Here is a 15,938-nt window from a genome sequence, read left to right as displayed (position 1 = left end):
TTTTATTTTATGAATTGTCGCAAAAATTTTAAGTGTAGATTGGCGGCACTTAAAAACCGCCAAATCTGTAGCGGCGGTGGCGTTAATACGAAAGTACCGAATTTTTATTCCATACTTCTCTGAATCATATTACTTCAAACATTGGAATATACAAGAAGTATACATAAACACACAATGTTATACCATTTAATTTTTCAAAAAAAGTATTTTGAGAACAATTTTTATCAAAAAATTATAAACTAAAAAACGGAAAATAAAGAATTCTTAGGATAAAAAAAACGATTTTAAGAATTCTTTACATTGAAATAAAAACTTTCATATTGTTTCTTTTTTTATTATTCTTACAGTTCTTAATCAGACGTAAAAAACCATTCTGTAGAGAACCATCATCAAATGAAAAAAAAATATTTACAAGCAAATTTTTTATTGTAAAAATCATTGCACTTACCTGATTTATAATTCCCGGAGAATTCCAAAATTATAAGTTCCTTGTTTGAAAACTTTATTCTCAAATAATAGATACATAGTTTATCCCTTCATTACTTTTAGATAACATACTACACAGCAAAATTTTATAATTGATATGAATTTGAATATGTAGCTAAAAACAGAATAGCTGAATTCTAGTTGAACTTATTCTTTCAAAACTAAAAAAAAACTTACCAAGAAAACGATTAAAATTAATTAAGAATCAGCACAAATGGCACTATTTCAAGTAGCTTGGATAATTTTTTATTGTTGTTTTCCGAATTATATGGATACAGAAATATATACTATTCTATAACGAAGAAGAATATGCTATAACTATTACAATTCTGTATGTTCTGAATTCATATTTATTCACTGGAATGACGAAAGCAATGTTGACTTCACTTTAATTCGTAATGAATTGAAGACAGAAGAAATGCATTTTACCTTAATACACACATCTGTAACAGTATCCGAAATCGGAAGTCATCAGTTGCAAGTTTATTGATAATAGAAATTAAAAATTATTGAGGAATTTTTCTTCAAATGTTTGGCGTGTTCTGTTCCTGAAAGATTTACTAATATTCTGGAGATTTTTCTCAAGTTCTTCGGCCTTTTCCTTAGGGAAATTTTGTTTCTTATTTGCTGCTAAAAAATGGCGTCTGATTCTGTCAATGATTTCGATGGAACTAAATGAAAACGTGATAAATTAATGTCTGATATTTACAGGCTCCCGCTAGACGGCGTACTCGAGTGTTGCGATCGCGAATACTTTTTTGACTTTTATTATTTTTATGCTAGTGAGAACCAAAACAATATGGAAATGTATGAGGGAAAACTGGATCCTGCCACGTGATTTTTCGGCCAATAAAAATATAGCGTTAAACGTTTAACGCAACCTTGTTGGAAGTCGCATAAGAAGTATCACTTCAAAAATAAATTTGAAACACTTATTTTACATTTGAAACATTTATTTTTAACAAACTTAAAATGTAAAACTCCAAGATACGTATACAATAGGGGTGCTCAACCTGCGGCCCGTCGACTGTTTAAGTGCTGCCCGCGAGAGCTTCTGAACACAATAAAAAATAAACAAAATTTTCAAGAATAAAAAAAAATGTCAAACATTTTTAATTACACTTTCGAGTCATGTTTTCATGCAGATTCTATAGTAAATGTTGTTTAACGCGCTTTCTTTAAGCTGATTTTTTAGTAAAGCAGTTATTTCCGCTTTTCAGCATGATTTCGAAAATCCTGATTTTTTATTACGATAATATTAAGACACGCTAGTTTCAGATGGCTCATTTAAATAATCACCTTTTGGCTCACTTTATTTATGTCGATTTCATAGGGAATCTAACAATAAGTGACATTTTATCTTCCTTTCTTTTTTCTTTTTTTTGAATTATTTTTTTCCCCCAACCAATTTTTTGGCAGTTATTGCTAGCATTCCTGCGTAGCATAAAAAATTCTGATAATTTTATTACGACATGCGAATTTTAAATTGCGCATTTGATGCGCTTTCTTCGTGTTGAGTTCAGCATAAATTTAAATGTTTTTTTTCCTTCCAATTATTGCTATACTGTTCCACGTGATTTTGACGATCCCATTATTTAACTACGATATCATTACGACACGCGAATTTCTAATCGCGCGTTATTTTTCCTTCGTTTTTTCGGCAAAGAATGTGATTTGGTCGAATGTGATAACGAATTTTGATTTGGGTGAATACCCCGCGGATAAAAAAAAAATCGAGAGAATACCGTATATTCGGGACCAAATAGCAACACTGAAAATAAAATTTCAATGCCAAGAATAATATTTTCTGGAAAAACGTATTCGTAAAACAAAGCAAAAAAATAAGGCCAATCAGAAACGCTTTTGAAAATACCGCACTTTCATAAAAACTAAAGATTATATACAAAAGCGAAACAGAGAAAATAAAAAATACATCATAATTTTCGAAAGGAAATTTTAAAGCTGAACTTCTCAGTTTTCCAATTACAAGAAAAAGTTAGGAAAAAATAATAAAGCTAACAAAAATGACCTTAAAATTTGCCGCTTTATAATAAAAACGTCGTTTTTTTTATTTAAAAGCTAAATAGAAACAAAAACAAAAAACGTTCTTAATTTTTCAGATGAAAGTCTTATGCTGAAGATCTCAATTTAAATTTTTCACATTGTCATATTTTTAGAAAAAAAAATTGCTATAAAATAAAGTTTATTTGTGGCGTTTATCAAAAAATAATAAAAATGCCTATACAAAGAAAAGCTAATTAAAAAGAAAAACAGAAAAAGCAAATTGTTCTTGGTTCCTGAAACAAAACTTAAACACTGAAAATCAGAGTTTTCTATGTCACCGGTTATCTACATTACAGATGACAATAAATTAATAGTATGAGACGTTCCGTAAAAATGGTATGTTATAATAAAAACAGCGAAAATGAGAAAAAAAATCTTTCTCAATTCTTAGTGTTAAAAGTATCGATAAAAGGAAGAAATTGACTTGTCTGAATATAATTTTAAAAAAAGAAAGAAACAGAAGTGCAAAAATTCTCGGTCCAGTATGAAGTAATCTAGTTTCAATTCTTCAAATTTTGTTTTTCCATTTGTCTCCTAGAAGATAAATTTGCAAGCCATGTGCAGAAGCATGGATTTTAATATTTAACTAATTTGTGTAAAAACTATTTCTTATAATAAAAAGACTATAGTTCAAAATATGATTTTACATTATTTTTTATAATATCTATACAAATTAAAAAAAAAAACTAAGAAAAATACCTTTCTAAAAAGTACTGCTGAATATTTGTCCGTTCATTCGATCAACTGTATTTTTGACAAAAGTGCCCAATACTCGCTACATCCCTAATTTAAATGGAATAATATTGCAACCTGAGAAATTCATTAAGTGGCAGAAAATGTGAATTTTTAAACAGCTCAGTGTTTGTAATTATGATTTCAATTTTTCGTTGCTTAAAAGATCTTTTTCGGTAGTTAAAGAAAAAAAATACTTTTACGATATAAAAAAATGTAATAGTCAATAAAAAGAAATAATAAAGTACAATAATTATTGAATTTTATTTTGAACTACAACAGTTTTTGTGTATTATAGGCTTTTGTTTTAACCTTATACATTTTCTTCAATTAAAATATTTAATTAAAATTTATATTACTTAATAAGTTCTAAATTTTTTTCTACTTTCATTCTGTGAGCATTGCAGTTTTTTATTAGAACTTATCTTTGAAATGAATTTTTGTATTGTGTGATATGATAACAATAGAATTTTTGCTTAAAAAAAGTATCAGTTTAGTTTTTCATTTTTGAATAAATTCTAATAATTGAGCGCCTTTAATTTTCTACAAATATATTACTAAGTTTATTGATTAAAAATGGAACACTAATGTTTAAATAAATATTAGTACATTTGCCGTCAACATGTCTAAATACATGTACGGCCCTTCGTTAGTCAACCTGCTGTGCAAGTGGCCCTTCACTCAAAAAGGTTGTGCACCCCTAGTATGAAGTATACAAGTATGAAGATTTTTGTGCAAAACTTTAATGCATTTATGTACAATTATCTCTCCCATTACGAAAAGATATTTCTTAAAAAAATGATTCAAGAAAATTTTCCTTATTAAAATAATCGTCTTGATTGTTCTTAATGTACTTTGGATAATAAATACAATACACAAATATCAAGTCTGTTTTGCGAATCTTTAATTTATTTGCACAAAACTGTTTTCTTCGTGACAGAAGGAATACTTTTTAGAAGAATAAATCAAGAAAATTTAAAATGAAAACAAAATTTTCTTAATTGCTTTATGAACTTTGGATAATAAATACAATATATAAATATTTAGTGTATTTGTACAAAATTATTTTTTTTCGGGACAAATAAGCAAAAAAAAAAAAAAACTGAAGGCAACTGAAAGGTACAGCTCGACACGACTAAAAAATAGGGAGATAATATTCTCTGATTCCTTATATTTACGTTAGATATTTATCTGATGTTTTTAAACTATCTACTTTTCTTATACAGAAATTTCCCGTTTTATAAGTAGATATGTATAAAAGTACAAGTAAAATTACTAATTAGCTAACTATTCACCATTCATGAACAAATAGCAACAAAAGTTAATTTTTATAGAATAGACGAAATTTAAATTAAAATTTTCCATTTTGGTTTCATTTGTTAGCTATGCATAACAGTTCACAATAGTTATATACAACATTTCACATTAGCTATATATTACATAGCACATTAACATATTACATAGCATAGAACATTAAGTAAAGTTGCTAATAGGCTAATTATGTAACACTCAAGAATAAATAACGATAAAAGAAGGTTGTTATTGAATATAAAAAAATTGAATTGAAATGTCCTGTTTTGGTTTCTCTTGAGAGTAGCTATTTATTACATTGTACATTAAAAAAAGATTTTAGTTAGCTAATTATTATTACTCTCGGTTTACGCAGAAATAGCGACACAATTAAATTGTTATTGAATAGAAAAAAATTCTTTAGAAAATTTACAATTTGGTTTCCATTGTATGTAGTTATATATAATATTGCACATTAAGTAAAGTTTCTATTATGTAATTACTCTCCAATCACGAATAAATAGCGAAAACGTTAATTATTATAGAATAGAAAAAATTTCAAAACAAATTTCCCCTTTGGTTTCTCTTGCGAGTAGCTATGTACACCGAAGAGCCATTACATTATGACCATCCTCCATTTCTAACAATGGGCTCTCTCAGGTTTTCATGGTTTCTCGCCCAGGAACAATGTTTTTATGGGGCACATTAGGAGCCATAATCCTCATAGAACAATCTCTGACGTCTGTAAGCTACTTGAACATAGTTATCCCATTCATGGCAACCGTTTTTTCTGCGGGGGATGGTGTTTACCAACAGGATAATGCACCATGTCATAAGGGTCGAATCGTCATGGAATGGTTTGAGGAACATTCCAGTGACTTTAAACTCATATCTTGGCCCCCAATTTCACCTGACCTTAATCCAATAGAGCATTTGTGGTCCTACTTGGAAAACCAAATTCGTGCTGCCACGCTACCCCCTCGCAATGTGAGGGAATTGCACGACCAGTTGGTGAGCGCTTGGTAATAGATACCTCAGACAACCTATCAGCACCTTGTGGAATCAATGCCTCCGCGGGTGCTAGCAGTTTTGAGGGCTAAAGGTGGCCCTACATGTTATTAGCAATGTGGTCATAATGTAATGGCTCTTCGGTGTATAACATTGCTCATGAAGTAAAGTTTTTAACTATCTAATTACTCTCCATTCACAAATAAATAGCGGGAAAAGTAGCTTTTATGAATATCAATTTTTTTTAACTCCATAAATTCAGAAATCTTAGCTAAGATCGATTTTTTATTTATGTCTATTACATTCTATTTTTTAGGTTTACACATCAGTGGTTTTTATTCTAACGTTTATGGTGCCGATGATAATTTTGAGCTACACATATGGTAGCATTGGCTGCAAAATGTGGAGTCATAAAGCACCGGGTAACGCTGACGTATCCAGAGACAGGCAACAGTTAGCTTCAAAGATGAAAGTAAGCCACTTTTGAATTGCCGATTACGGTAATATAAAATGGTAATGGTAAAATCTATATCAGTATATAATAAATCAATTTTTCTTTCTTTACACAGAGAAAACAAATTTGTAAAATTACTGCACTGTATAGTAAATGTATTTCAGATTACAAAAAGCATAATTCTTGTCAATAAAGTTAAAATATACTGTATTTGAACTATTTATTTGGTTTTTCTTTCCGATCATTCTGATAAAAATTTACCAGAAATTCCGGTTTTTAAAATTATGATTAATAGTACCAAAAATTTAGTAAAAAAATACTCCTTATTGCACAAAAAATAGTCTATTAGCATAATCAATGATTTATAATGACAATTGTTAAAAATTTTATATTATTGCAAAAAATACGTCGTTTTCATTTATTTATGGTGCAATTAAATTTAATAATAATAATAGTTTTCGTCTAGATACTAGTCGATGCAGCTCAGCACCAATCAAGGCAATATTTCAGATTACAAAAAGCATAATTCTTGTCAATAAAGTTAAAATATACTGTATTTGAACTATTTACTTGGTTTTTCTTTCCGATCATTCTGATAAAAATTTACCAGAAATTCCGGTTTTTAAAATTATGATTAATAATGCCAAAAATTTAGTAAAAAAATACTCCTTATTGCACAAAAAATAGTCTATTAGCATAATCAATGATTTATAATGACAATTGTTAAAAATTTTATATTATTGCAAAAAATACGTCCTTTTCATTTATTTATGGTGCAATTAAATTTAATAATAATAATAGTTTTCGTCTAGATACTAGTCGATGCAGCTCAGCACCAATCAAGGCAATATTTCAGATTACAAAAAGCATAATTCTTGTCAATAAAGTTAAAATATACTGTATTTGAACTATTTACTTGGTTTTTCTTTCCCATCATTCTGATAAAAATTTACCAGAAATTCCGATTTTTTAAATTATGATTAATAATACCAAAAATTTAGTAAAAATACTCCTTTTTGAACAAAAAATAGTCTATTAGCATAATCAATGATTTATAATGACAATTGTTAAAAATTTTATATTATTGCAAAAAATATGTCGTTTTCATTTATTTATGGTGCAATTAAATTTAATAATAATAATAGTTTTCGTCTAGATACTAGTCGATGCAGCTCAGCACCAATCAAGGGAATATTTCAGATTACAAAAAGCATAATTCTTGTCAATAAAGTTAAAATATACTGTATTTGAACTATTTATTTGGTTTTTCTTTCCCATCATTCTGATAAAAATTTACCAGAAATTCCGGTTTTTAAAATTATGATTAATAATACCAAAAATTTAGTAAAAAATACTCCTTATTGCACAAAAAATAGTCTATTAGCACAATCAATGATTTATAATGACAATTGTTAAAAATTTTATATTATTGCAAAAAATACGTCGTTTTCATTTATTTATGGTGCAATTAAATTTTATAATAATAATAGTTTTCGTCTAGATACTAGTCGATGCAGCTCAGCACCAATCAAGGGAATATTTCAGATTACAAAAAGCATAATTCTTGTCAATAAAGTTAAAATATACTGTATTTGAACTATTTATTTGGTTTTTCTTTCCGATCATTCTGATAAAAATTTACCAGAAATTCCGGTTTTTAAAATTATGATTAATAGTACCAAAAATTTAGTAAAAAAATACTCCTTATTGCACAAAAAATAGTCTATTAGCATAATCAATGATTTATAATGACAATTGTTAAAAATTTTATATTATTGCAAAAAATACGTCGTTTTCATTTATTTATGGTGCAATTAAATTTAATAATAATAATAGTTTTCGTCTAGATACTAGTCGATGCAGCTCAGCACCAATCAAGGCAATATTTCAGATTACAAAAAGCATAATTCTTGTCAATAAAGTTAAAATATACTGTATTTGAACTATTTACTTGGTTTTTCTTTCCGATCATTCTGATAAAAATTTACCAGAAATTCCGGTTTTTAAAATTATGATTAATAATGCCAAAAATTTAGTAAAAAAATACTCCTTATAGCACAAAAAATAGTCTATTAGCATAATCAATGATTTATAATGACAATTGTTAAAAATTTTATATTATTGCAAAAAATACGTCCTTTTCATTTATTTATGGTGCAATTAAATTTAATAATAATAATAGTTTTCGTCTAGATACTAGTCGATGCAGCTCAGCACCAATCAAGGCAATATTTCAGATTACAAAAAGCATAATTCTTGTCAATAAAGTTAAAATATACTGTATTTGAACTATTTACTTGGTTTTTCTTTCCCATCATTCTGATAAAAATTTACCAGAAATTCCGATTTTTTAAATTATGATTAATAATACCAAAAATTTAGTAAAAATACTCCTTTTTGAACAAAAAATAGTCTATTAGCATAATCAATGATTTATAATGACAATTGTTAAAAATTTTATATTATTGCAAAAAATATGTCGTTTTCATTTATTTATGGTGCAATTAAATTTAATAATAATAATAGTTTTCGTCTAGATACTAGTCGATGCAGCTCAGCACCAATCAAGGGAATATTTCAGATTACAAAAAGCATAATTCTTGTCAATAAAGTTAAAATATACTGTATTTGAACTATTTACTTGGTTTTTCTTTCCCATCATTCTGATAAAAATTTACCAGAAATTCCGATTTTTTAAATTATGATTAATAATACCAAAAATTTAGTAAAAATACTCCTTTTTGAACAAAAAATAGTCTATTAGCATAATCAATGATTTATAATGACAATTGTTAAAAATTTTATATTATTGCAAAAAATATGTCGTTTTCATTTATTTATGGTGCAATTAAATTTAATAATAATAATAGTTTTCGTCTAGATACTAGTCGATGCAGCTCAGCACCAATCAAGGCAATATTTCAGATTACAAAAAGCATAATTCTTGTCAATAAAGTTAAAATATACTGTATTTGAACTATTTACTTGGTTTTTCTTTCCCATCATTCTGATAAAAATTTACCAGAAATTCCGATTTTTTAAATTATGATTAATAATACCAAAAATTTAGTAAAAAATACTCCTTTTTGAACAAAAAATAGTCTATTAGCATAATCAATGATTTATAATGACAATTGTTAAAAATTTTATATTATTGCAAAAAATATATCGTTTTCATTTATTTATGGTGCAATTAAATTTAATAATAATAATAGTTTTCGTCTAGATACTAGTCGATGCAGCTCAGCACCAATCAAGGGAATATTTCAGATTACAAAAAGCATAATTCTTGTCAATAAAGTTAAAATATACTGTATTTGAACTATTTATTTGGTTTTTCTTTCCGATCATTCTGATAAAAATTTACCAGAAATTCCGGTTTTTAAAATTATGATTAATAATACCAAAACTTTAGTAAAAAAATACTCCTTATTGCACAAAAAATAGTCTATTAGCATAATCAATGATTTATAATGACAATTGTTAAAAATTTTATATTATTGCAAAAAATACGTCGTTTTCATTTATTTATGGTGCAATTAAATTTAATAATAATAATAGTTTTCGTCTAGATACTAGTCGATGCAGCTCAGCACCAATCAAGGCAATATTTCAGATTACAAAAAGCATAATTCTTGTCAATAAAGTTAAAATATACTGTATTTGAACTATTTACTTGGTTTTTCTTTCCCATCATTCTGATAAAAATTTACCAGAAATTCCGATTTTTTAAATTATGATTAATAATACCAAAAATTTAGTAAAAAATACTCCTTTTTGAACAAAAAATAGTCTATTAGCATAATCAATGATTTATAATGACAATTGTTAAAAATTTTATATTATTGCAAAAAATATGTCGTTTTCATTTATTTATGGTGCAATTAAATTTAATAATAATAATAGTTTTCGTCTAGATACTAGTCGATGCAGCTCAGCACCAATCAAGGGAATATTTCAGATTACAAAAAGCATAATTCTTGTCAATAAAGTTAAAATATACTGTATTTGAACTATTTATTTGGTTTTTCTTTCCGATCATTCTGATAAAAATTTACCAGAAATTCCGGTTTTTAAAATTATGATTAATAATACCAAAAATTTAGTAAAAAAATACTCCTTATTGCACAAAAAATAGTCTATTAGCATAATCAATGATTTATAATGACAATTGTTAAAAATTTTATATTATTGCAAAAAATACGTCGTTTTCATTTATTTATGGTGCAATTAAATTTAATAATAATAATAGTTTTCGTCTAGATACTAGTCGATGCAGCTCAGCACCAATCAAGGCAATATTTCAGATTACAAAAAGCATAATTCTTGTCAATAAAGTTAAAATATACTGTATTTGAACTATTTACTTGGTTTTTCTTTCCGATCATTCTGATAAAAATTTACCAGAAATTCCGATTTTTTAAATTATGATTAATAATACCAAAAATTTAGTAAAAAAAATACTCCTTTTTGAACAAAAAATAGTCTATTAGCATAATCAATGATTTATAATGACAATTGTTAAAAATTTTTTATTATTGCAAAAAATACGTCGTTTTCATTCATTTATGGTGCAATTAAATTTAATAATAATAATAGTTTTCGTCTAGATACTAGTCGATGCAGCTCAGCACCAATCAAGGGAATATTTTTGAACATAAGTCTTTTTCATTAGAAATTGAAATATGAATTTGGAGTACAGAAGGTTTCAAAATAACTCGAAGGTTCAAAGGTTTCGGTTAGTATTTTGTAATCGCATGCTTCAGAGAAGGAAGAATTAAAAAAAGAGTAAAATAAAAATTTATTTTTTATAATAAATAAGATAATTGTCAAGTATTTTTTTACAATTATGCCTATTTTCATATTAAAATATTAAGGAAATTAATATATTGTAAAATTGAAATTTTTATTTATAATTATTTACTTTTTATGATAGATAAGGAATTTTTGCACAAAAATTTAGCCTTTTTTTAATTTTCAAACGAAAGAGGGAAAAATTTAATGTCAAAAATTATTAACGAACATAATTCATTGATATTTTGTAATTTTATAAGTTATTTAGAGCCATGGTATCTCAGGGAATAGAACGCTCACTTCCCAACGAGTTTGACGTAGGTTTAAATCTTATTGATGGCTGGCCAATGCAAATTTCGCATCCGTCTCGCACTGACTACAATGTTAACATAGAATATCCTCAGTGGAAACCATATCAGGGGTTAGACTCCACTCGCTTTTGGGCTAACCATGGGCTGCTTTCGGGGCTTTCCGGTCCATGTAACGCCAGTGAGAATTAGTTCCATCAAAAATTCCTCTACGAAGACTAATTTCTTTCAATACTTGAAGAATATCCAAGAGTTCCCTTGTATTGTTAAGTAGGTTCAAAATATCTAAGATACGGAGTTGAACATTGGTAGTCTTAAACTCAAAATTAGGTCGGCTGTTTTTATATGTTATAAGCATATTTTATTTTTATTATAACCGAATTTAAATTATAACCGAAAAATATAATCATCTCTTTTATTACTATTCATCTGTTGTAAGGAAAATAATACTTACCCAATCATATTTATCGGTTCTTATTTCAAATTGCAATGTTTTTTGTACTCTAAAATATTCTGACGATATATTTGGGATTTTTATTTCCTACAATAGCAATATCTCTATCCAAAATAATAAAAACGGCATATCTTATTCATAAAAAACAGTTATGAAGAGACTTAAATCTAACATTTAATCCCAAATTAATGAGTTATCTTTTTAACGTTTGGACAAGCTTTTCAGAAATAATTTTAAACTAAATATTTTAAGTTTTTTTTTAAAAGGCACGGGAGACAAGATCATTACTTTCTTTCTGTTTCTTCTGCTTTAATCATTATGCTAAATAAAATTAAGTATGAAATATTGACTTATAATAAAAAATAAAATAAAATAAATCCATGTTAAATTCAAAATTTGAAATATCATTCATTAACAAAATAAAGTTAGTCGGCGCATTTAAAAGTAAATATTTCATAACTTATTTTTTTCAGTAATTATAATTAACAAAGGATTTTTTTGTTTCAATAGCAATGTTTGTTATTCAATTAGTGAGTAATAGAACCTTTAAAAGAGGAAGAAAATTTTCATAGCAAGAATTAAGATTTACTTAAGGAATAATAAATGCATAAATTCGACTTCTATCTAAATAGAATTATAAATTTTCCCATGTATATAACCGAACTATAAACCTTATATATATATATATATATATATATATATATATATATATATATATATATATATATATATATATATATATATATATATATATATATATATATATATATATATATATATATATATATATATATATATATAATAAATAAATAAATACAAGAAAATACTAAGAAAGTTAAGAAAGTTTTTTCTTTTTATTTTATTTTATTATCTGTTTTTACATGTTATATTTACTTTTTATGATCTATTTTTATGTAGTTATTTTATAAAAAATTTTTTGAGTGCTCCTCACACTATTGTATTAATATATTTTGCTTTGGCTTTATTGATACAATATCAGAAAGCACTCTGTTTTGCGGATATAATCGTGTGGGCTGAAGAAAAGATTATATCTTTTTTTTTTCCGGTTTTTTATTTAACATTTCACTTTTTTTTTTTTTTTTTTTTTTTTTTTTTTTTTTTTTTTAAATAAAATGTTGTTTGTTATTTTTTACTTATTTACTTCCCACCCCCTTTTTTTTCATATGTCTTTAATTTTTCTTTGTTTTATTCTTCATTTTGAACTTATATATATATATATATATATATATATATATATTTATATATATATATATATATATATATATAGACAAATGAGAAAGGGGGATAATAATGAAAAAACAAACAACTGGTTAAAAAAAGAAGAAAAAAAAGGAATACATTTTTTAAAAAAACCGGAAAATAAAGGATATAATCTTTTCATCAGCCCACACGATTATATCCCCAAAAAAGAGTGCTTTCTGATATTGTATCAATGTAGTCAAAGCAAAATATATTAATACAATAGTGTGACGAGCACTCAAAAAAAATTTTTTTTTACAAAAATTACAACAAATAAAATAGAACACAATAAGTAAAAATAACACGTAAAAACAGAAAATAAAATAAAAGAAAAAGAAAAAACAGTATAAAACAAAATCTATAAAGCGAGTAGCGAAATCAGATGCACTTACATGAACGGGAACTTTTTCAAGAACGATTTAAAAATAATTCTCAATTGACTATCGCCTAATTCAAGGAGTGGTTCTTAAAAGAAAAATTCGAACACCTTAACAGCGCACCTCAATATCTTCGAATGTTAAAAAAAATCTAAAAGCGACATTTCATTACATTATAAATAAAGTCTTTTGATTTATTAAGCATACCAAGATGTAATATTAATGATTCTAAGAATTAATCGAAAATCTGATAATTCATATTTCTGTACGATTTTCTCCTTTTTTTCAACGGACTGGGAATCTTGTCCGTAGTCGCTGTCTTAAAAATAATAATCCCATTAGTTTAATAATGAGAGCTGTCGAAAATGTTGAAACCTTGAAGTCTTACTTTTCCCGTATGTCATCATTTCTTGTAACAATTTCAGTGAATAAAAAGAATAATTCTTCGTAAATGTAATTTTTTTAATACATTAAAATTTGTAAAAGCGTTTTATCAATTGCTAGAAGTACAAAGTTTTGCCGTATTTCTAACCATGCAATTTCAGGTGATCAAATGTAAAATTTAAGCAAAATCCCTAAAAAAACGTTCTTTTGAAACGAATTTTTTTTTAAAAATGGCGTTTTGAATTTTTATTACTCAGAAATTATTTATTATTATCAGAAATTAATTATTTATTACATGTCAAATTATTTATTGCCTTCATCATATTTTGAAAATGAGAAGACAATTCTTATTTCTGATAAAAAAAATTTCGAAACTAAGAAACAAGAAAGAATAATCTTAGATAATTAGATTACTGAAAGACTTTTTTTTTTGCATTTGACAGCATTTTAAAGTATTTTAAAAATTCTAATTTCTGTTGATAAGTTAAAAGTTTTATAATATTTTAGAATAATGTTAATAATGAACTGAAAGGCTTTTACGAAATTCACCTTCATTCAAAATTATCTTTCAAATTGAGTAACATGAAAGAATATTAGACACGTTGATAACTTGATTACTGAAAGACTTTTATACATGTGACATCATTTAGAACTATTTTTTTTTCTAATCAGACTTCTGACGATGCATTATGAAATTGAAGAATGATGTTAGAACATGTAAGAATAATGTTGGATACTTAGATTTCTGAAAAACTTTTACGCATTTGACATCATTTATAACTATTTTTTTTTATGATCTCATTTCTAACGATAAATTTTGAAATTGAAGAATGACGTTAGGACATGTAAAAATAATCTTAGAAGCGTAGATTACTAGAAAACTTTGATGCATTTACATTCTTTCAATGAGAAAAATTCAACGATGCGAAAAAATAGCTCTAACATTCCAATTTCTTGGAGAATTAATTTTCTGTTGCTTAACTATTGTCAGACAAATTTCCCATTATTATTTTACTGCAAATATATGAGGGCCAGCAATTATGTATCATTCAGTTCTTCTGTTACAATGTAAAAATTGACACAAATCTGTTACACGTACACATCACTCTGTCAGCGTCTTTCTAATATTTATTTTAATAAATTCCATTACATCTTTCCTCTAATAATTATGATTCTACAGATGTATATAATTTGGTTTTTTTCAACATTTATTTATTTATTTTGTCGTAATTTCAGGTTGTGAAAATGATGGCCATTGTAGTCATTTTGTTTGCTCTGTGTTGGCTACCAATCCAGATTTTCGGACTTCTCATATATTTCACGCCAAAACTAGTTATGCCTGAACGTGACGAGGATTTTCTTGGATTTGCTGTTGCATTTCTTTGCTGCCATTGGCTATCCATGGCAAATAGTTTTGTCAATCCTCTAGTTTATTGCTTCATGAGCGATAATTTTAGGGTAAGTGCAGCTTGTTACTTTTTTTCATTTTTAGGACTATATATTATCAAAATTGCTAAAACGTTATACAGTTTAAATGATCCGTAATAGAAAGTTCTCTCTGTTAGCATTCAACGCTTTTTGAAACAAGTGAGAATATCTTTTACTGCTCAAACGATTTAAAAATAATTTGATTGAAACTTGATTTTTTTTATAGTCTCTTATAAAACAGTTAAGTACTGCAATAAATGATAAACAAACAATATCATGCTTAGTTAATTTTGTTTGCATAACAATAAAATCATGTATCTATAACAGCTATAATCCTTTATAACAATACAAAATATGAAATAGATATGTAAATTTGTGAAATGAGGAAGAACTTATCTGAATCATGGAAGCATAAAATAATCTTAAGAGAATCAGTAAATTATCCTAAAAATTATGTGATACAGGACTTACCTTTCACAACCTATTGATTTGATTAAAACAAATCTAAAGAACTTTGTGGATTTCGATAAAAATGTGACGTGCTGTATAATTTTTCTCTAATTTTCTAACTACAACTATCTGCGGTAGCTTCGATTTAAAATTTTTTGAATAAAAAGCAGAGATTACGAAAAGAAAATTTTATGTCCTTCTTTTCATAAATTTGCACTATAAATCAAAAAGAATTTTTTTTTATTTGTTTTACCATAACTAATTCTCTGTTATAGACGTTCATAGTCACACGCAGTTTTATACACGCAAGATATCATCATATAATTTAATGTATAATAATAATTTTATAATTTTAATGTGCTGGTGATGGTGATAATTCCACGGAGCAATTTTTTCGAAAATCAAACGGATATATTGAAATGTTGAACAGAGTTTTGTGTCAAATAACA

General features: G+C 26.2%; 1 protein-coding gene across 1 annotated transcript in view; it reads left to right on the top strand.

Annotated features, from left to right (window-relative positions):
* The window catches only part of LOC107437490 (substance-P receptor-like), a 36,605-nt gene extending 21,233 nt beyond the window's left edge, over nucleotides 1-15,372 (top strand). Inside the window, exons 3-4 of the mRNA XM_016049507.4 lie at nucleotides 5,897-6,052; nucleotides 14,848-15,372. Coding sequence (XP_015904993.4) covers nucleotides 5,897-6,052; nucleotides 14,848-15,156 — 465 coding nt within the window. The 3' untranslated portion in view covers nucleotides 15,157-15,372. The remainder of the gene's footprint in view (nucleotides 1-5,896; nucleotides 6,053-14,847) is intronic.
* The last annotated feature ends 566 nt before the right edge of the window (nucleotides 15,373-15,938 follow it).

Source organism: Parasteatoda tepidariorum, chromosome 8, assembly GCF_982258835.1.
Source record: "Parasteatoda tepidariorum strain Cologne lab strain chromosome 8, Ptep-v5.0, whole genome shotgun sequence".
NCBI classification, from domain to species: domain Eukaryota; kingdom Metazoa; phylum Arthropoda; class Arachnida; order Araneae; family Theridiidae; genus Parasteatoda; species Parasteatoda tepidariorum.
Note: the sequence above shows the minus strand (reverse complement) of the source record. Positions and strands in the feature narration are given on the sequence as shown.